The sequence below is a fragment of the Anas acuta genome, chromosome 1 (genome assembly GCF_963932015.1).
Source record: "Anas acuta chromosome 1, bAnaAcu1.1, whole genome shotgun sequence".
In the NCBI taxonomy this organism is placed as follows: Eukaryota; Metazoa; Chordata; class Aves; order Anseriformes; family Anatidae; genus Anas; species Anas acuta.
The window spans coordinates 93,877,893-93,901,219 of record NC_088979.1 but is presented as its reverse complement, the minus strand read 5'-3'; the positions used below and the strand labels follow the sequence as shown (position 1 = coordinate 93,901,219).

The window sequence follows — 23,327 nt, the reverse complement described above, 5'->3', positions numbered from 1 at the left end:
ATTAAAACCCACATCACCTCTTTTTCTTTTTTTTTTTTTCCTTCCTTTTGGTAAAAGATGATTACAGCAGCTTTGTAAAATACTTAGAAACACTCTTTAACCTGTGCTAGTTCATTGATTTTACTATGTGTTATTTTCATTCTCACCAAAGAATTACGTCCTATTTAGGAACATATATTTCAGTTAAGTCACCAGTTTTAAAGGCAACCTGGTAGAACACTGAAAATGGAATATAAAACATCCACGAGTTATCTCAAACTTTCTTAAAAGAGAAGAACATTATGCTTACCTGTGTATCCAGTACTTGTAGTAACGGGGAAGAACTCCGTTGGGCCCTTTCTCCTGAAAAATATCTATAAGCCTCTCTAGCACAGTTACAGTTCTTGCAATAAGGCAGTCTGCAGTTAAAGGCTTCAGTTTTGTCCCCTCTTCCTTATTAAATTTTGTGATGAGGTCATTGATGCATATGGTGGGGTTGCTGTTGTTCACATTAAATCCAAAGCCTGAAGAAGACAAACCAAAAGAACAGGACAGGATTTTTAAATATGACTATTTTGTCTCTAATAAAAAGTTTGTACTTCAACTAGTTGATATATTATTATCTCTAAGGATTTTTTTTCCAGTATTTCTTCAGTCTCTTATACCTCTAAATCTTTCTATTTGCATAATTACAAATTACAGTCCAGATTTGTTTCTTGTCCTTAAAGTGCCTCTTCAAAATTGTAGAAGCAAATCCAGTATGGTCCTTTCAACAAAACACCACCCTATCATGGATGTAGGAAGATGTGAAGTGGCAACTTGTATATTGGTTCAACATCAAAGTGAGAAATTCTTTTACTAAGTGGACAGGTAATTAGCTAATTGAGAGCAAATCCCTGATCATACTCTGACATGCAGTTTTATCTTTCAGTTTAAAATTTAATTAAGAGTACTTTCTGTTTGCTACATTTAGCTGATTTCATTTTCTGAAAATTAAGCTTTGTTACTCAGTTGATTAGACTTGTTTGGCTTGCTGTGAAAAGCCCAGAAGATTTAAGTTTGCTGGGTAAGACTCCAGTTTGCTTAATCTATTTTACCACAGCATATCCTTTAGAAGCCTCAGGTCTCTCACTGAGATTTCTCCAGCTAGAATAAGGTTGGCAGAATGCCTTTCTTATTTAAATATGCCTCCTGGGGCCTTTTTTGCAGCCTGCTGAAACAGGCTTCAAGGGATGTAAAGAAATATATTGTATTACCTGTTTATTTTTTCTCCTAATAATTTGGATTTTTCTTTCCTCAGACATTTGGGATAAAACACCGGTCCTGTCAATCAGGTTTAGACATGATGCACCTCCATCTGTAGGAAGGCTCAGATGTGTTGTTTTGTAAATTTGCTATTAATGAGACTGTTCATATATGGAATTAATTGGTATTAACCATGAAGAGAAGAATCTCTTCAGTGAAAAGGAGTTTTTGACTTCTATCTAATCAGAGAATGTGTAGAGGAAAGCCACAGTAATATCAATGCCAGGATATCAATCTCAGTGAAATGAGGAAAGATGTGTTATCAGGATGATACAAAGGAAAAAGAACTGGAAAAAATAATATGCCATGCCAGCAGATCACTACTCAGCTGTTTAAACTCAAATATAGTACAAGTGAAGAAAGAATGACAGTGCTCATTATGCTCTCTTATGTACTGTCAGGGTGCAAAATGCAGCCTTTGAGTCCATCTGCAGGCTAAAGGCACTCAGGTGCGTATTTATGGAGATCACTAGTTTCCTAAAACTAAAATGGACATGAGAAACATACTGAGATGATGAGCTCAGATGAGGCAGTAGCATCTGGGAATAAGCATGGTGGCAAAAATGTAGACAGATAATCTGAAAAATATGAGGTTCTCAGGACTCTTAGGGCATCTTTTCTTGCCTATGTGAGAAGAGTAAATAATAATAATTTAACACTGACCTTGCAGCATGTTGATGTTACTATCATGTCTTCCAATTCTAGGGCTAGTACTGGCTTGAGCATCTGTGCACTGTTCTCCCCTACTCTGGGCAGGTATCCCTTAGCTCCACACAGAGGTAGACAGAGCTTTTGCAGGTCAGGCACACTGGCTGTCCCTTTCGGTCCATTTATATTTGGCTACCTATGTCTGTTCTGAATCTGTCCCTTACATCAAAGAAGTATATTCTGCAGAACTCCTCTTCCAAAAGTCCTGCAACAATTAAGTACTTAATTTTTTTTTTAATTATTTTTTAAATGTGTTCTTTTACTCTTCCTTTTTCATACAAGTATGAACATGAACTATGCCATCTGTGAGGCCTCAAGCACACAGTACAGGTGAGAAGGCAGGTTTGTCTCTTGCCAACCTTTCTTCTAAGGTATTTCTCAGAGCAGTGAAGCTATATATGTGACCTGTGATTCTGATCATTACCCTCATGGGATTTTCCTTATGAGTGCTAAGTAATCTGGTTGATGGGGCACAGAGAGACTCTAAGCATCTCAGTTTAACTTCCATTCTGTAAACGTAGACCATCTCCAAAATGAGGATATAACAATTAAACAGAAAATATAATGGTTGGGCTAGCTTCACAGAAGAAGGTGGTGGAGATACTTTGTCTTTGACGCCTTTCCCTGTTAAAGCACTGGCACCTTCTGAAAAATACACATACAGTCTTTTGGGGACCGGCCTTGCTACCTATCTGGAAGGCTATTAGCTACTAGCCTTCCAGATAGACTGTTCATCTTCAAAATGAACAAACAGTCTGTCATTCCCTACCCTGCCCCTCCCAGCCTTCCTAACCGCTTCGCAAATTTTATGTTTTCAGAGAACTAAACAAAGAGAGAATTTAATCAAATAATTGCTACACTGCTGCTTCACTGGCAATATGCCAATTTCTGAAAAGATATCAACAGAAGCAACTTACAAATAAATTTAAAAGGACAAAAGAAGAAACAAAAACATTACTGTGAGTACATAGCTCTTTCTCTCCTAATTTAAATGGCATGTTATTTACCTATTTGTCATGTTGAAAAAAAAATGAAAACCAAAAAATCATACATTTTTCTGTATATTCTACCGGTTTTGCAATAGATCAAGGACATTTTCCCTCTCTCTTGTAATGCTCTTTCTTTGAACCCCATTGCACCAGCCCAGATGCTTGCATTTATGTTTTCCTTGTCAAGCATATGGAATTCTTAAGAAGAATGAAAACATTTACTTTATGTGCTTTCTTTTGTTTTAATACTGTGCTTTATTTCCTTACGCCCGCTGTCATTATTTCTTCTTGTCCTTGTCATTTGAACTCATAAAGACATTAACAGCAAACTTCTTTAGTTAAAAAAAAAAAAAAAAGTGTAGAAAAGCTTAAAAATAGACACTTACCAATAAGTATATGAAATGTTGTTTCAATAAGTGTAGAGGTTACCAGAACTCCACCAAGCTTCATAAGATCACTGTAATAAATATCATTTGGCCATTTTACTCGTAGCTCAATGTCCTAAAGAAGCAAAACCATATACATTTAGAAACAATTTGCTCTCTGAAACTGGTTATAAGAACATGGCTCATTCATCACTCCATATTCTATATTTTCTATACCTCTTTCCCACACTGTATATGATACTGTTAACTCTTCATAATAAGAACCTATTTAAAGGTTTCACAAGTGTTACTGATAAAATCATGGTAACATGGTTACACGGTCTACTAAAGAGGCTGACAGCTGTCAGAGAAAAGTTTAAATTTAGTTAAAAAATAAATAAATGATGGTAGATAATAAAGTCTTAGGGCAACCAAAAGAAGAACTAAAGATAGTAGAGATTTATAGACTCAAAATTGTATGGTTTTGTAGAATTCACTTACTTCATTCATTATGTCCTATTAAAGAACTGAAAGATCTGTTCAAGAGAGATGAAAACTGGTAGCAAGTGTGGGTTACTGCTGATAAAGTGTAAGGGATCAGAGTAAATCCACAATAATATCAACTCTAGATTTGAGGATCTTCGCAGAAACCAGACAAGGAGACAATGACATCTTGAATTTAGCAGACAGGAGAAATTCCAGTTCACAACTATGTAAATACTTCAGCAATATTCTAAATATATTCATGCTTTCGGCAGCTATGCTGAAGAAACCGTGGAGCTGGAAACACAAACTGTGCTGTATGACACCATTCCAGTGCAATAGAGAAGTTTTTGTTGAAACCATAGAACTGAACTGAACTTTGCACTGGCTACTTAAACACAAAAAGAAAGCAATGTGCTTCTTGTAGTTTGAAAAACTGCATATGACTGTATCCCAAGAGGCAGATTATGGGAGGTGCTCCAGGACTACAAGAGCCATATTCCCTCCTATTGTAGATTATAAAATCCCTTTACAGGATGTGTGAAAACTGCACCTGGATCCATGTCTACTTCTCTGACAGATTTAAAGGCCAGAGAGGAGTCCATTATACATACACTGACAGGAAATAATAACTGATTTTGCTATCAAAGCATTCTAAGAGAATACCACCAATTCATATTCATTACAGAAAACAACTTGACTCTTCACACTGTGAAAGGATTTAGAGAAGACTCTTGAGACATGCAAAGTATGCCACAGTTAAACAGTATTATCAGTGTTAAGAGACCTTCTGAAGGTAACCAAAGGAGACATAACTTTCCTTCTGCAAAAGAACAACAATATATTCACTAGATTTTACTTAGGGAATCCATATGCCTGTAAGACACTGGGCACTTATTTAGCATGGCAACTGAGGTCACAAGCAAGCACAAAAAGCAAACAAGTCAGTGGGCTATTTTCGTGAGACAGACTACACAGTGAAGAGTTGTGTTGTTTGCCACAAAACAGAGTGACAAGGTTCTACATAACTATCAGTGTGTCAAAGTACTGATGGGTAAGGCACAGTGGGAATGGAGCATGTTCTTATTTTCCTTTACTAGAGTGAGATTTCTGCTGTTCTAGGAACAGGAAAGCAAAATACTCTCTGGGATATAAGCTTGTTTGAATTTGCAGCACTAACATCTGACAGGAAAACTTACAATTGAACTGTCAGAGTTTGTCAAAAGAAAGCCCAGAACAAAGGCCTCAATCGCTGCCTATTTAGAGCTGCAAACTTTCATGACAGAATCCTAAAAACGATGACTGAATGATAAACTGAAACACATGCATTTCATATCTGTCTATGGAAATCCTGAAATGGACTTTGGGCATAACAAACCCCATTAAAGTGTGTTTAAGAAATATTAAGATTCCCCATACTCCCACAGAGGTAAAGAAATTCAGAGGTAAGAATAAAACCACTTCTCTAAATTAGCCCACTGTTTTCAGCTGCTACAGTTTGTATGGCATGGCTGTTAATCTGACATAAAGAAAAGCCTGGCAATACACAAGTCTAAATAAAGAGCAAATTGAAGCTCTGAGTTTCAGACAAATCCTTGAATTTCCTTACTTCAGTGTACCTGAGTCGAGACCTGTAACACTGTTTTAACCCATCGTCTAGGACTTGACTTTCTGGCGGGTGGGATGGGACACCACAACAGAATTCAATCCTCTCAAATATCCCCAGGATGTGTATTGGAAGACTTTTTAGTATGCATTTCACTACTTGAAAAGAGATTCAGCAGCTTTGCCTGGGTGATACCAAGCTACTGGGAGGACAGGAAATGTCCAAATAAGTTTGGTATCCCGGTATCTGCAATAGTGGTACATATCATCTTTATAGTAATATTTAGTACATCAGTCACATTCTTCCTCTTGAATGCAATAAAATAGAAAATGCCACAATATATAGGGGTAGGCATACGGAAGCAAAACCACCTCCATTCATAAATTAACTCCTTCCCTAGTCAGACTCATATTTTATAAAACTAACCCTTGTCCCTTCTATTCTAAATGGTTAAATTATTCACTCTAGCCAAATATTTTATATTGCAAATTTTAGCCTGAAGCATTTTGTTTTTATAGTCAAGTTATGAAGCACTGAAGTTAGAAGGTTTTAATAGAAAGGCTGACAGACCCTAAACTTCAGCAAAGCTACTGGGTGCCACTATAATAAAGTTCATGTGTAAATGTGTATAAGTCATTGATTTTCTGTAATATAGGAAACATATGCTTTAGTTAACTACTTCTGTAAAATACCAAAGTTTTATAGTTAGCAAATATTAGGAAATGGTAACATTAAAAAGGAGATATATGAGGTGATGAAGAAGACTGGTTCTTCATTTTAATACTGATGACAGGACACTTGATTCCCTCTTGAGAGCAATACTCCTAAGTTCTTGCCTTAGAAATCAGTTTTCAACTTTAAACAAGGGTTGGAAAAATCCTTTAAAAGGGATAAAATGACCACTGAAACAGAACTGACAAAAAAAGCAGAAAAGGATTTGTCAGTTTTATTCATTTTTCCTTCCTCCCTCTTCCCCAACTCCTTCAGAACCAAAGCAAATCAACTCAATTGTTAGACAAACAAAAAAGACATTTTCTTTATTGCTGAAGACTGAGTCTTAAGTTTCATCAGATTATGAGTGAAATGAGGATAGTATACTTAATCAGCTCAATAAAAGGCAGTATTCATCATATGCATACTAGATTTCTTCAAACATATAAATTAAGTATCTATGAAGGCTAAACTTACTACTGTTGTTTACCACTGTACTAGTGTTGAGTCATTCAATGCAAAGAAGACATAGTAAAAACTCAGAATTTAAGGAAAATGAAAACAGAAACAGGAATTTTAATAAAATTAAAGTGAGATACCTCATATCCTGGAATTGATCTAACTGATTCTACCATTGCCAAGGACACTAGGTGTTGAATAAAAGGAATTCTCTGGCCCAGGTTGGAATGTAGAGGAACTGTGATATGCAAAGTGGATAGTGCACAACCCACGGGACTGAGCCAAACATTTCCACCACGACCTGGGGGGGGGAAAGAAAAAAATTGCTTTCAACACAGGAAAAAATATTTATTAAAAACATCACTTTGTTCATGCAGACAACTACAGAAGAGAAAGATTCAATAGTACCAACCTGAGAACATACAAAAAGTCCTATAAAGGAGTTTCCAAACTTATTTTGAAATTGAGAATTTAAAGTGCAAAGCTTTACCTTTTTTAAAACAAACAAACAAGCAACAACAACAACAACAAAAAGCAGGTTGTTTAGAGTGCATTCTGGTACTGGTTTCCTATAATGTCCTAAATTACTTGCTTCCAAGCTTTGCCTGGTATTTGGTAACATACACATTTCAAATAATCTTGCTTTGCTTAAGTTAAGAAATATTTGTGAAGATCCTCTGTGTGTATCTACAAATTCATCCACATTGTGGAATCAATTTGACACATGCTAGATTTGACTCAGAAACCAGCTAACTGACTTTATGTAGATGTGTTCAGAAAGGCTTATTATACTGGGCACTGTGCTGTTCTAATAAACTGAAAGTGGCTTTTATATCAGTGGTAGCACTTTTCTAGACAAGAGGCATAACCTGCTTGTATTTACTTGCAAAAGATTGTGAAAGTCCACATAACATTTCAAGACAGTCTTGTAGCCTACACAAAACCTCTCTGACAAAAGTCTTCCAGTCTGACAACCCAGTCTTGCTCTAGTTAAATCAAACCGGAGTTCTGATTTGGAAGTCTGAATTGTATTACACTAAATGTAGTGATGGCAGTTTCCATGACTGGAGACTTTCTGGCAGAAAGTAGAAGACCACTAAATCATTTCTGCAAAAGCCACCAAACATCCTGAAAATGTTTACTTTGGTCTCTGTTAACTTAGGTTTTGAGTTTAAATCCACAGTTAAGCAGGAGGAGAAGAGAACACTATTATTCTGTAGTTTATTATCAAAAATACTCATAATGTATCTTTAACGAAGCTATGTAACATTAAAATGTCCTATTTTGTATGTTTAATATGCATTTATTAGCACAAGAAGGAAACTTACTAACCTTTCCCTTGTGTTTGTCGAACAGCAATTGCTATTAAACCCATCTCCTCAGGCAACTTGAACATTAACCTGCCAATTAAGGAAAAAAAAATGCTTATCAGCTGGAACACTAAGCTACATTCATGAAAATCTAGGTTTAAATATCAGGTAATATTTTACTTTAACATTGCACTACCATTTATCCGTTTTCAGTTAATATTTATTCTTGACCAAAAAGCATTAGAATATTAAAAAAGATTAATTGAAAAATTATCATGTAAAACATTACCGTATCTGTTACACTGGAAAAAGTTATAGCCATAGTTCATTTAAGGTGCCTTCTGATAACATACGTTTTGTATTTCTTCACATTTTCTTGAAGTGCTTATTTTTTTGCGTGTCGCTATCTTCAGTAAGTGACAACTAGCAATTCTAGACATTTGTTTCTACTTAAAGCAAATTTTTGTTCATACTACAGAATATAACAGCAGCAGTTTCTGATTATTTAGAAAACCAATATGGTGGCAATAAAGCAGTTTAAAAGATACACTATCCCCTGAGAACTAATTATGATTTAACTACAGTAAATAAATCTACACCTTCTGAGAGCTCTAGAGAACACTGGCTTATTTTAGGCTTGTGTTCTGCTTTTAAAATAGTTTCACTTAAAAGAATACTAACTTTCCTCTGGGGATAAGTAGAAAGTGCACTTCAACACCACCAAATGAGTCAATGCAAGACTTTAAAAAAGAAGAAAAAAACCCTACTGTGAGAACTTAGTTCAAGCCGCTTTAAAACAGATCTGAACTGTGCTGTGATCCTTCTTCATTTCACATTTTTGGGGAAGAGTTATTTAACAGATAAAATAGATATTCAAGATGGTGCCAGCAAGGCAAACCCAGAGAGTGATTTATAGCCTAAAAACCTCCTTCCAATATGGGCACAAATATCATGTTGTTCATTCATATAAAAGTGGTCTTGTCTCGGAGATAAGTGCAGTCCAATCCTTCAGAGTTATTTCCTCTGAATTTCAGATACACATGAGAGGCCTTTCAAGTTCAGAAATCAAGCAAGTATCCCTGAGCAGAAGGAACCAGCTCCAAGCAGAAATGTGCCCTTACTGCTCACTAGGCACAAACATTTTGGCAGACATCAGGTTAAGGAACCATCTGTCTCTCCTGCTTCAGTTTGCAAAGTAGGGCTTTAGTAACTGCTGGGGCGGCATCAGTAGCAAAAAGTTTCAGAATAGCTTTCAGATGGCTGACTTGCTTTCACGATCATCAAAATGGTAGGTTATTTGAGGGCCCTAGCAAAGTCTGGATCATAAATGCCTTCACTCATCTGAAATACTTGAACCAAAACTGACAGAAGCCATAACAGGCCCAACGATGTTTTTCCACAGTACCACAGCATCAGTGAGACATCATCACTCAGCAATAGCCAGATCTTTTTACCAGTCCCCTTCTGTTTCACATGTAATATGGCTCGATAATTCCTTCCTTTGGACACTATTGATTAGGCATCAAGACCAGGATCACCCATCTACCTTCAGCATTAAAAATACACCTCCACTTATGCTGGGACCTAACAGTAAATCTTAGGCAGCTCTTTATGCCCCCCATGTGGCTTCAGCACTGTCATCTGGGAACAGCATGATTTCAGTTACAACAGCAAGTTCATGGTTTTGCAACAAGAAAATCTAATTTAAATTTGGAAGTACTGTTAGGAAGAGATTACAGGCTTTGTCAAAATACACTGATTTCTGTTTCTTCTCCATTCATACTTGTTTATAAATAGGCAAAAAAAAAAAAAGTCATGTGCTGCCATGATGGGAGGAAAATAATCAGAGCAGGAAAAAAAGTAATTATGAATCCAAAACACAGGTTTTAGAACAAAGAGATATGATTAACAGCACACATGAATGTAGCTATTAGAGGCTTGGCAGCAGGTAACAACATATTAAACACAGAGACTGAGTTTGTGCTTTTAAGGGTCAGGAAGAAACTCTTTAAGATGGACACAACATGGGGAAGTTGTTAATAGCCAGACTGATACAGAAAGGGACAGATAGATTTATTTTTACTACTTCCTGAGATTGCTCTGGAATTACCATAAAGACTATGATGGTAAAAGAAAAAAAACAACAACAACAAAAAATATCCCCTCCAACTTCAGAGCTTTGTAAATTGCGTGCGCTCGTTATTTTATTTTTTATTTTTTTTCTGGGAGACACAACTTGTATTTTCCTTACCAGGAAGAGTAACTGTACGTGCACTTTTTTACATATTGACTTCCCCTCTTTTCTTTCAACTTAATCAGTTGCAGACTTAACCATTTCATTTTTCTGCAGAGTAACTTAGTCACAATGTTCAACATATTTTTCCCCTAAATTTTTGCCTTCATGAAATTCTTTTTTTTCTGGCTTGCTCTACACTTCAGGTCAAAAGAACACACTGAGATACAGAACATGAAACATCTGAAAACAAAGTTATGCATCAGGAAGGATATCAGACAGCATTTACATGACCATAGAAGAACATACTTGAATTTTAGGTAAATTTCTCTTCTCTGCTTTGAACATTTTTGTGTTATTTTCCAAAATGTAAGCGAGGCACTTTTGATACTTAGGAGTATTAAAACAATTGGAAGATTAAGAGATCGTATACACAAAACCCACCACCCTGTTACACATCCTATAAATGGTGTCAAGAGTGATAAACAATACACAATTGTTTTATAGAAATTTCAAGTCGAAGAAGGTATCTGTCTTCATGAATAGTCAACATAATGACTTTTCTTCCTACATGAATGTAATATGGGAATTGAAACCACAAAAACTATGTTTTGAATAATGTTAACAGCCTGACAACTATAAATTTCATTGATGTTGTGGGTTTAAGGTTGAAATTCTCATTAATGCATCCTGCTGTGTTACAGTATTGCAGAGGTATTACAAGAGGCAGCATTACATTCCAGATGTTAAAATACCTGGGCACACGAGGGTAAATTATGAAGTCCCTTCACTCCCAAGTTTCTTGCCTGAAAATCTCACTCTCAGATAGCTTGTTTGTAACTACTATTTACACAGCGAATTATAAAACAACATAAAAACAAAACTTTCAATGTTTAGTCAAATGGAAAGGCCCATGTCTCTTGATCAGTTTCTTGCATTACTTTGAACAAAAAGGTGGCCCAAACACTTGCCTTACTTCTTTATATCCACTGCTTCTGTCCATTATGTCTAGTTTGAAAATAAGCAGTGTGGCCACTAGAATCTTTCCGAAACTCTCCACTGCCATCCATTTACAATTCATAGCCTTTAACTGCACGGTGCTGTGTCTGATTCCAAGCTGTGCGTCCTGAATGGCCTCCTAGAGGGCATGCTGGCCAAGCATAGCAGGTCTCCAGTCCTCTCTGTGAGACCTTCCCTAGTGGCAGCACTGATTTGGGTCTCTGTTGCCCACCTGGAAGCCTGTTTTCAAGAGAACTTGAAATCTGGAAGAAGCAGCTCAAACATATGACATTTTTCTATACAGTAGGCAGTAGGCTGATTGAGGGCTGGTAGACCATGATCAGAGGAGAAGCCAGCAAGAATGACATCATGGATACAGCGAGATTGTTACAGACCAGAAGGAAGAAGGGGAAAAAATCTTTTAGAGCAATTTGAGGAACTCTGCATATTACAAATCCTGATTCCTATGGGAGACTCTGATCTCCCTGGCATCCGTTAAAAAGGAAACAAAGTGGGCTGCAAGCAATCCAGGTGACTTCTGGAGGGTACTGGAGACAAGCTCTTAACACAAATGTCAGACGATCAGCTCCTTGATTTGCTACAAACAAGGGAGAGCTAGCTGTGGAAGCGATAAGCTGTGGCAGCTTTGGCTGTTAGCAACCATGGGGCAGTGCTGTTCAAAATCCTGAGGGGAATAAGGAAGGTAAGTAACAGAGTACAAACCCTGGATTTCACAAGAGAAGAATTCAGTTTATTGAGGGAACTGATAGGTGGAATCTTATGAGAGGCAGCTCTGAAGGACAAAAAGAGCTCAGCTGACCTGGTCTTTAAAGACAACCTCCTGCAAAAACAACAGCTCATCAGAATACTTTGGAAAATAGGTGCACGAACAAGAAGCCTTGTTTAGCTAAAACAGGAATGCATGACTGCAAGAAGAACATATGCAAGAGATGGAAGAAAGAATAGGCTACAAAGAAGAAATGCAGAAATACTCTCCAGACAAGCAATGATGATGTGAGGAAAGTCAAAGCTCAACCATGGTAGAAACTGGCAAGATAAGGGTCAAGAACTTCTAATGCTACATTTTAAGAATAAACAAGGAAAATGAGGGCTCACAGCTGACTGGAGCAAAAACACAATGGATATAGATAAGGCTGTTATTAAATGCATTCTTTGACTTGGTCTTCACCAACAAGGTCTCCCAGACCCCTATGCATTAGGGTTCAAGGAGCAGAAAAAAATACCAAAAAAAACAAAAGGCAGTAAAAGCGTATTGACATCACAAATCTCTTGAGAAATCTTGATTCACTCAAGTTTATGAGAGCAGATGGGATGCATATGAGAGTGTTGAGAGAGTTGGCTGATGTCATGTCAAGGTTATTTTCTATCATCATGGTCATAGAGATCAGAGGAAGTCCCAGATGACTGGAGTTCAAGACGGTCTTTCACAGCATCCTTGTATTCCAGTTTGGTCAGTGTGGTCTAGATGGGTCCACTATCAATTGAGAGAAAAATTCCTGGATTCTGGAATTGGTTTGTACTTTACCTGTAGGCTGCTTACAACTGCAGTTCCTCAGAGGTTTATCCTGAGATCTATCCTATTAAGATGATAAATCATCTTAATGATTTAAAGATGATAAATCATCTTAATATATTTACCAATGACCTGCAGGAGATGACATGCATTTCTGCCAAGTTTGCAAGTGACACGGAGCTATGAGGATAATAACTAAGCACTGAACAGGATGCCCATGGAAGTTTTGGAGTATCTCTGTCCTTGGAGGTTTTCAAGACCTGACTAGACCCTGTTCTAGCTGGTCTCAATTCACTGTTGATCCTGCTTAAAAGCAGAGGGGGTTGACTAGAGACCTTCAGGGATCTCTTCCAACCACAATGATTCTTTGATTCAAGGAAATGTACAGAAACCTGGTATCCTTTCCATTCTTGAAAGCAGGTTAAAATCAGTCAGCAACTACCCATTAGCTATTAATTACTGAATTAATAGTTTAGTCCAGTGGCTGTTCACTGAAATTCCCTATCCCAAATATGATCCTACATTGAAGTTATTTTCACATGCTTACTAACCTAAATTAACACTTAACTTGATCCATCTTTCACTTTCCATGTAGTATTTTATATATGACCAGGTGCAATACACAATCCCTCACAAGATTGACTCACACAGTTGAGACAGGTAGGAGAACACCTAAACTGTTAATCCTCGCGAGTCTTATTTAAATGATAGGAAACTTACTGCTCTGCACTGTTATAACTTTGCCCATATCCAGCAGGCAATATATGTGCCAGAATACACTATTACATGAATGCACTCTTGTGTTCTATTGCAAAAATTCATAGCTTCTTTCACGTTATAGTGGATTTCCCTGTAGCAACGTTAGTACAGAAAGGACCATTTAGTATCAAATTCTCTTTGAACTCTTCAGATATATTAATATCCTACATCACTGTGAAAGACCATAACGGATTACAATGTCTGAGACTTCTGGAAAACTAAAATAGTACTGGAACCTTGGACTGCTAGTTTCTTGTACCTTAAATAGACATAAATGTACATGCACAGCCATAAATACTAAAAAAAAAAAAAAAAAAGATTGTCCTATATTAGTTGTGACATTTTCAGCAAGGAATAATCTATTGATACTGTGAATGACATAGGTTAGTGACTTCTATATACTTTGGCTAGTTGGCAAGTCTTGGAGAGCAGTGCACTAATAACAATATAGTTTAAACAAAATTGCAGTATATAGGAAGACTGTAAGTAGGGCATGTAAGCCATGTGAGTTATTTTTCAGCTGGATCAATGCTCTAATCTGGCTCACCAGAAGTGAACATTGCTGTTGGCAAAAAGGAAGCAACAGTAAAAAGAGGCCAGTGGATAGAAGGGAAGACCAAACCACCTCCTTCTGACCACACATGTACTTAGGCTTGATTTAAATTACCATATTACAGCCTCAGAATAGTACATGCTTTGCTTGTGGAATTGCTTTGAGAATCAGGCCTGCTGAACAGACAGGGTAAAACTACCATTAAATGCTCTTTTTTTTTTTTTCTGCTCACTGCATTTTTCAGCTGGTAATTTTCTTGTCTCTCTATTTTTATACCAGATATTTTATAATTAATCCTCTGTATATGTTTATAGGCTTTTCCTCTTAAAAAAAGAAAAAGAGAATTTTAAAACACAGTACCATACAGCCAAAGGTGTCAGGAAACATACCCAAATAAGAAGGGACTCCAAAAAATTGGTTTGCCAACAAAATGCCAGTAAAATTTGAAACCTGGGTTCAGACATACTGGTAATGTTCCAAAACTCAAAACTTAAAGAACTTCTTTATTCAGTAAATCAGCTTTTCTGTGAATATCATCAAGACCACAAAGTTACAGTAAAGGAGGGAGTTTCCAAGGGAGATGTGAAGAAAGTCTAGGAGTTTAAGTTGTTTCGATTTCTAATTTGAAAAGCAACCCCCCCACACATCATTTTGAACTTTTTTTTTTCCTTGTAAAAAGTAACCTTTTCAATTTGTGACCTTTCTTTATTTGAAAATGCTACCTGAAGCATACCAAAAATTTAACATAGGATAAATGGAAATGAAACAGATTTCATTAAAAAATGAACTCCTGCGCCACGATTTAAGAACAGAATAGTTACTGGAATGCAGTGAAGCACATTTATCATAACATGTTCAGAACAGAATCTTCAGAGTGGAATAAAAAGTTATAAACATATTGATCAAAACCAGATCTAACTAGTCTTGTCCAAAGTAAAGTATAGTATAGATGCTGAAAAAAAATTTCAAACTTACAGATCAATGCAGTTTGTTGTTATGTCACTTCTATCAGTAATTTCATCACACTTCATTAGATGAGAGTGTACAAGCTTGGTCACTGTCTAAGAGGGAAACCTTAAAGTAACCCCATGTAGTATGGCAAGAAACAGAAACATTTCAATAAGGGAGCAAATTTATTTTAAAATAGTATTGCATTTACCAACTTACAGTGTGAGCAAACTCAAGCATCAGGATCTCAAAAGTAATCAATGGCAGTGCTGAATTCATACAATCTTCTTTAAAGTCACCTTTCATATAAAATAACAAAGAGAACTTTTTGCAGAGACAGCAGTTTTAACTTTACATTGTAGCCAAATTCTAGTCCGGGTAATTACATTTCCTTACAAAATTTTTGTAAGACAGTCCTTCATTTCCTGTCTTAAATCATACATGGTGTTAAATAGTTGCCACATTCCACAACAGAAGTAGATGAAGTTACTCGCAAGTAGCCAGCCAGATACTTAGGGGTAATGTGGAACAACAGACGTTGGACATAACATGAAAATTAAAATGAGCATGCGAAAGAATTCTGCTGCACAGAAACTACCTCGCCACCCTCCCCAGATGCTCCACAGAGGTTCTCAGTGCAAACTGGAAAAAAATTGAATCATTTCAGCAAAAATTCATTCTTTCCTAAATAAGTGTGAAAGACCTACAAAATTAACTATGCCACTTGTTTTACTTATACTCACTTTTTTTCTCTTATCCTTTTAGCACTGAAAATCACATCAAAAACAATACTTTAAATCACAGAAGTAATTTATACTAAAGAGAAAAGCTCTAAAAGCATTTTCCTCTGTGATTTGCATTTATTTATTTTATTTTATGACTGCAACATGTACTGTGCTCCAAATCTAGACCCTGGTGGTTTATGACAGTAAGGTGGCTGTTGTTTTAAACTTAGGATGTAGCAAATTTCTGGAGTTTCTAATCCAGCACTAAATGAAAAATATTGTTTTTTTTTGTTTGTGTTTTTTTTTTCTCCTCTTTATAAAGGCACACTCACAAGTTTTCCCAAATTAAAACAAGAGGTAGCATGTTTTTACACTCTTCAACATTTCTTTTGGTCTATCTTTACCTTTAGGGGATCTGTCAGCCATGTAAACATTCTTTCTGAAAAATATTTTTAACATGAAAAACAACTGAGATTTTAAGTAATTTTTTAATTGGCATTGTTTTCATTGGCCCAAAGCATCAGAGTCTCAATTTTACATTGTTCATGTGCTTCTCACTAATTATCATTTTTTAAGTTGTTTGTTTTCAGACTATGCTGCTTTTACATTTCTGCTGCTGCTGCTGAAGGGTAAAACCACAATTTATATCAACACTGTACATAAAAATAAGTCACATACCTTTGACCACAGTATGGATTAATATCAGCTGGTCTAAAATTAATGTAATTTAAAAACACGCACAGAACTTCTTGCAAGTTCTAAATGACTATTCTTATTCTTATTGTTATAATATGTTCTATATTGTACAATGTATGTTACAAGCGCTGCCAAGCAGATGGTAATTTGACATGTTATTTGGCATTAAACAAATCCTCAGAATTTTGCCCAGGTGTTACAAACATTACAAAACAACTATGACTTCATAAACTGGCAGGTAAAGCACAATTGTTTTACTTGTGTGTATTTTTTTTCCATCAAGCCGTGTGAAATATGAAAAGTTTCAAGAAGGTATTACTAATACGTACAAAACCAATCAAATGCACTGTGTTTCTTCTAAAAATGTCAATAAGCGCAGAATAGCAGAATTCCCACAGACAAAAATGCCAGATGTTTTTTTCTTCTTCATTCAAAAAAAAAAAACAAAACCTTAATGTAGCATCTAGAAAATTCTTAAGTAAAATATAAGAGATTAGTGCATAAGGAACAATTTAATGCAAAATGAAAAAGATAATTTGATTAAAGAAAAAGTGTTCCGGTGGAAGACAGGTTTTGAGAAATTAGGAAATGGCAATGTAGGTCTAAAATTTTAGTTATTTGAAATATTCTGTTCTGATAAAGATGTTTACAGAATTATTTTTAAAGGCATTATTGCCTGGCACTTCCCAGATATTTTCCATATACACAGCTTCTCATGGCAAATACAGATTCAGGAAAGCCAGTATTTGCTAAGAAATGGAGGAATTAATTTGTCTGAAACAACATCTTTTTTCCTTTAAAAAAAAACAACATTGGGGGAGGGGGTACTTTTAACCTATTCATAGAAGTTTCTTCAAATATATGCAAGTGCTAAGGTTTTGAATCACTTCAGCGTTGAAGCATACCCATCCATAGTACCTCAGCTGGGCTTTCATACACGTCAGTTGTCCCCTGAAGACTCAGGTCCCGTTACCAAGCTACCTTTGTCATCAAGCTTGTGCTTCCCCTTTGTTAAGCCATGCAATGCCTCATAGATGCATTTTGGATTAGGAGTCTGGCCTACTAACCACAGCAACAACATGGGGTATCCTAACTAATACTTTCACGAGGCACAAAAGTACTATATACACTCCTAATTTATTGTTGAGCTGCAACATTTAGCTGGGTTATAAATCCAGAACATTACACTTCAACATCCCACAACAGATTTTTTTTCTGCAATTTCTTGTTCCCTTTGCGAATAAGGAACTAACAATGCTTTAGCTTTCTTATGATTTCAAGTTGCATATCATGTTAGAGATAGTAATCCAGAAAAATTATTGCTTTTTTATGGTGAATAAAAAAGGCAATAAACACAATAGCTGAACTCAGTTGGCTCCATGTTCATGTGTCTAATAATTAAAACACAAAAATGCTCTCATCAAGTATCACAGACTTATGTTAGCTGCTCCCTCATAGTGCCAACAGAAACCACAAGATTTCTAAATTCAGTATTAAAGCATACAGCACTTTTCTCATGCAAGAGCCAACATCCAAAAACATATAAATAAGGAACAGAAAAGTTCTGTTTCCAAATATGTTGTTAAATATTTTTAAAACCCTTACTATTAGACTGTGCCAACTTGAAGGCAGACTCCAATAGTTAATTTCATGGGTGATTAAGAATGGATTTCAAAACAAGGAAGTTACTTTATGCTGGCCACAGCATCCTCTGTAGACTCCAGAAACAGTCATCATAATGTAGACTTTAACCACAGACTCAACACAAAATGTAGCTGATATTTAAATCCCAAAACAGTGGATTTTCTTTGTCAGGGCTGGCAGGAGAAAATCCAAAGGTCCCCTTGTAGCCTCGTTATTTCCAATTCTTCAAATGCAGGAGAAGCAGTTACTTCCCAAGTTTGTAAAGTTCAAAGCAACGCCCATTTTAAGACAATCAAATGCATACAAATACCTCTCATCATGAAAGGCAGATGAATGGGAAAAGCCCTGAACTGAAATGGAGAGAGCTTACACGCAAGTGTGGAGGGCTGCGCAACCCTTCTGGTCTGTGCATCTGGATCCCGCGTGCTGTGTAAGCAGCAAGGGGTAGGGAGGCAAGAAACCAAATAGGTCCCCAGGTGAATCTATCTACACTTGGATCTTGGCATCTTGCCACTTTTCTGAGCAATGATCACCGGCATTTGCACGTAGTGGATGATGAAGCTTGAATATACCAAATATCATCAAATACATAGCCAAGAAAAAATGCCTTTTGTTCTTGCATTACCTTAGTAAACCCAGGAATTACTTGTGAAAACTGATAAGCCTAGCATGTTAAATTCTAACAGTATATTGCAATAAACAGCATTTCAACTTTCTTGTACGAAAAACAAAGAAAGCTGCACGAAGAACCACCCCCTGACATTTCTCCCTCCTCCCTGTCTGTACTGCAGTGTTTCTCTGCTGTAGTATCTCAACAGCTAGGATCTCATCCCAAATCCTTTTGTCTGTCACTAGGTTTCAGGTGGACATGTTTTGATTTGCTTGTCAGATATGTGATCAGTACTCAAAGAGTAATAAGAGAAACCTGTTATAAACTCTTACTGAACCTCCTTTGAAAGGCCTCTGGCTCCTCCTTCATCCCCTTTTTTGTGCATGCTTTAGCTGTATAGCGAAAGCAAAATACAGGCTTTTCCTCATTCTGGTTTACTGATACATTTCTGCAAAACAGGTGTTCAGTAGACACTTGACACTTGAGTTGTATTGAAGCTCTGTCAGATGTGAAGCCATAGCAGAGGTGTTCTTGGCTAGTAAGGGAATCAGCAGAACCATTCAGATCACATGCAATAGAAGGCAGCATCAAAGAGAAGGATGAAGACTTGGAGGATTAGTTATATGATACTATGACTGTTAGCGGTACTTAGCACTAAGCAAGAAGAAATTGTGGGACAGACATGGTGGATATTTTATTTTATATGAAACAGTACGGTTTTATCTAAGGTTAGGGTGGTCTTAGCTCTGCAGAAGGGAAAAAATGGACTGGGAGGAATGTCTTAAATGGGAATCACCAGCACAGACATATAGGGTACTACGCAAAACCTCTACTGTCAGAAATGAATGCATATATGGGAGAGAAAAATCAATGTCTATATCACATTTGTGCTAAGTAAAAATCCACCATACCAGCAGAAAGCTATCTCCCAGTACCCAGATTTGTAATCCTGACAAATTAAGCCACAGCTGCGTGGAAGCAAGCTAAAATCCTATTCTCACAACAGGTCAGTGCTCTAACAGTAGAAACCTGGTGCTGAAAACTGGACCAGTAACTCCAGTTAAGCACCCTCAGTGTTAAGTAGCACACTGGAAGGATTACTCTGTACATTTTACATGTAGCAGTTTTTAAAAGCACTTTTGTGTGAATTTCCATCCCAGCCCTCACCTCCTTTGGTTACAATAGCAAGACTCCCCACGCTCCCCACTTTCAATTCCTGGCTCATGCTTCCAGAACCCCTCTTGAAAACTGATACCCAGCCACCCTATCTTCATTTAAGGATTTGTCACACTTACCCATAATGACCTGCATCCGATTTTTTTCAGGCCATTCTTTGATTCATCAAGATTGTTTAGAACCTGAAACTTACCTTCCCATAATGTTATAGCTCCTCCCAACCAACTTTGACAATGTCTGAGTTGTACTGAAGCATCAGCAGATATGAACCCTCAGCAGTCTGGCCTGGTAAATGAATCAGCAGAATCACTGAAGCCCCATGTGACATAAACAAGTATGAAGAAGATGAAGGGACTGGAAGAGTTATGAGGAGTGACTGAGGAAACTGAAGTTGTTTAACCTGGAGAAGTGGATGCTGAGGCTCATCGCTCTCTACAGCCACCTGAAAGAAGGTTGCTGTAAGGAGGGTGTCAGTCTCTTTTCTCAGATGGCAAGTGATAGGATGTGAGGAAACAGCCTCAAGTTGTGCCAGGCAAAGGTGTAAGTTGGATGTCAGGGAGAATTTCCTCCCAGAAAGAACTGTCAAACATCAGAGTAGGCTGCCCAGGGCAGTGGTGGAGTCTCCATCCCTAGAGGTATGTAAGAGATGTGTGGTCATGGCAATAAGTGTGGTAGGCCAGGTTGATGGTTGAATTTGGTGATCTTGAAGGTCCAAGCTAGATGATTCAAGCTAGATGATCATCATCCAAGCTAGATGATTCTGTGACTCTATCAACATTGCTTATGTGAAATCAGAAAAACACAAGTAGTCCTTTCAAGTGCCTACATCTGATTATGCAAATATGATCTGTGATGCTGAAACTCCAAGCAAGGAGATGGGCAACTGTAATCTTCAACAACACCTTAGAAGCCACTCACCTTATACAAAGATTAAACTGATCTATCACTAACAGAACAACTACAAATAAAGTAGAAATGGAAACAAGCCAGTTAATTAAATGTGTCCTTATGTTGTAGTTAAAACAACATGTTGCGTTAGTTGTAGCACCTTATATTCTTTATTCCAAAAAAAAAAAAAAAAAAGCAAGTACATAAATAGTATATTAGCCTAGGTTGGTTAAGGAAGTAATTGTAGGGAACTACTTTTCACTCTCTCTGAGTGCTAAGCTGAGCTGTGAAGAACAAACTCTGTTGAATACCTTGTTAATAAAATCGTGGCCAGTATGTCCAGTCCTATATGAATCCATAAACTGTAAAAACGAATGTCATTCACTAATTTGGCTTTTGGTCTTGCCGAAACAATGTAACAAGATTGTCTTATTGAGTACTTTTCCCCCCTTTTCTGATGATTAGATGCCAATATATCATTCCTAGGCAAAGCATTTGGATTTTTGGAAAAATTAGAGCAATTTCACAACCCCAGAAGCTCTTATGCAAAAAGCGACTGTAGTCTGTAAACAGTAAGGGATTTTGGATAGAATAAAATCTGATAGGTCATACATAACCTGCTTTAAGACTTGGAAGATCTTTTATAAGAGCACATTTCTGAATATACTTCTTCTGAAGAAGAAATAATCATCTTTCCCTTTCTCCACTAACAAAATTTTAACAAGAAGCTCTTCAAAGAATAAATAAAATTGCCATGGCAAATTGTTTTCCTTTCAGGCGTTCTTATCAAAGTTTTTTTTTCAACAAGTACTCTGAATAATTTTGACTTTTTAAAGCTGTACATAGGCCTAACACTACAGAACAAAATATTCTGATCCAACCAAAATAAAACTAAAATTCAACCTCTGATTATCCTTATTTTGTTTTACAAGACATCTGCTCTATTGCAACAAGCTACTTGTGTTGACTTTTGAGACCCTTTTCACTCTCATTTAATCTAACATCCCTGTAGGTCTTTTTCTTGTATACATTTTGTGATCTCTCAGTCAGGAACCATCTTTTTTTTGTGTGTTTGTATGACTTCCAGCACTTGGTCCATCACTAGGGTGCTCAAATGATTCAATGAGAGAAATTCAAATGGACTTGGAGTTTGCATACTGTAGCTCAACAAGGCTGAGTTCAGGTAAAATACAAGGCTCAGACAGTGATGGCAGATCTTTTATCTTTGCAGTCAATCCACCAGAGGGAAATGATTCTCTCTCACACACAAAATTCCCACTAGTATTAACAGAAAAGACAAACAGAAAGAAATGAATTGTGAGACCAGGAAATGAATTGACTATCGCTGAACATATGGCTTCTTATCATGAACATGTTCCTATCATAAACATACAGGTTTTCTGGAATTCTAATGGCATTTTCGAGGTATATAGACTAAGCTGCTTCAGGTATCAACTTGCAGAAGTGTTACATTAATTCCACGGCTATACATCAGAACTTAAGCAGAGCCTGAAGTTTCCTAACAGGCAAGATATATGTTAAGTACTCAACTTAGGCAGAATACTTTATACACAGATAATCTTATATGCTGCAAGAAATGGAACATTCATTCCAAAATCAAATGCAGACATGATCAAATAGACCTCTGTCAATATATAGAACATAACCTAATTCTCTGGTGGGGATTTTGTTCTACCTTTACACAAACCCTGAAAGCTGAGATATGCAGTGATGCAAGCCAAATACAACAAAAGGAGCTTAACTCTCAAACGGAAAGTACAAGGCACACATATACAGTGTGACAGTACCTGGAAATTCTTAGCAGTGTAACAACAAAAAAAGACGAAAATATTTTTTTTAATAAACCACAATCTTCCTATCTAATGCAGCAACTGAACAGTCGGATATTGTCGAATTACATGTGCATGCTCCCTGATTAGTGTACTCTTATTTTTAAAACGAATTATGCATATAACTATCCATTTTTAAAAGTGACTATAAAATTTTTAATATTGAAAACAATCTTCTTTAAGTTACATATTTCAAGTGATAAAATAATATTACCTTTTCCAATATCAGATAAAGCAAGATGGCTTCCAAATTCATTAAACACATTGTGAAGTTCTCTGTTGAAATGCATTTCTAAAGCCTCACTATCATAAAAACAAATATTGGAAACTTACATAAAATACATCTCTGCTTATTTATCACACTTCATCCCTCCTCTGACATGAACATTTATTTTTGTTATTGAAGAGTTTGATGAATTTATAAATGAACTTTAATTTATTCATTAGCTTTTATGACACAAGAAAAGATAACTGAATTTTAAAAAGAAGACTGCTAAACATAAAATATGAGAGCAGAAGAATACTTTATTTACCCATCCGTTAAGCATAACTCCCTACAACTTAAGCAATTCTTTCCAAGTGGAACATACACAGTGAGCAGTAAATCCAAACACAACTTGTAATATGCTATAGCTATACATAAACACACACACACAAACTAACTGATTTCAGAAGCTGAAAAAAATGTTTTGCAATCAAAACTAATTTTCTCCCTTAGTCATCCCTTTGTTGCCAAGTACATGTGCACATCAATAAAATCCCACAGACCTTTCTTAGTGGAAAATTTTTGATAATCC

At 36.5% G+C, this 23,327-nt stretch overlaps 1 protein-coding gene across 2 annotated transcripts in view; it reads right to left on the bottom strand.

The window, feature by feature from the left end:
- Positions 1–23,327, bottom strand: part of HLCS (holocarboxylase synthetase) — a 123,347-nt gene that overhangs the window by 4,518 nt on the left and 95,502 nt on the right. For both annotated transcript variants that reach the window (XM_068688283.1, XM_068688290.1), the window contains 4 exons: positions 7,938–8,005; positions 6,746–6,906; positions 3,368–3,482; positions 290–503 (listed from right to left, as the gene is read on the bottom strand). In XM_068688283.1, coding sequence (XP_068544384.1) covers positions 290–503; positions 3,368–3,482; positions 6,746–6,906; positions 7,938–8,005 — 558 coding nt within the window. The remainder of the gene's footprint in view (positions 1–289; positions 504–3,367; positions 3,483–6,745; positions 6,907–7,937; positions 8,006–23,327) is intronic.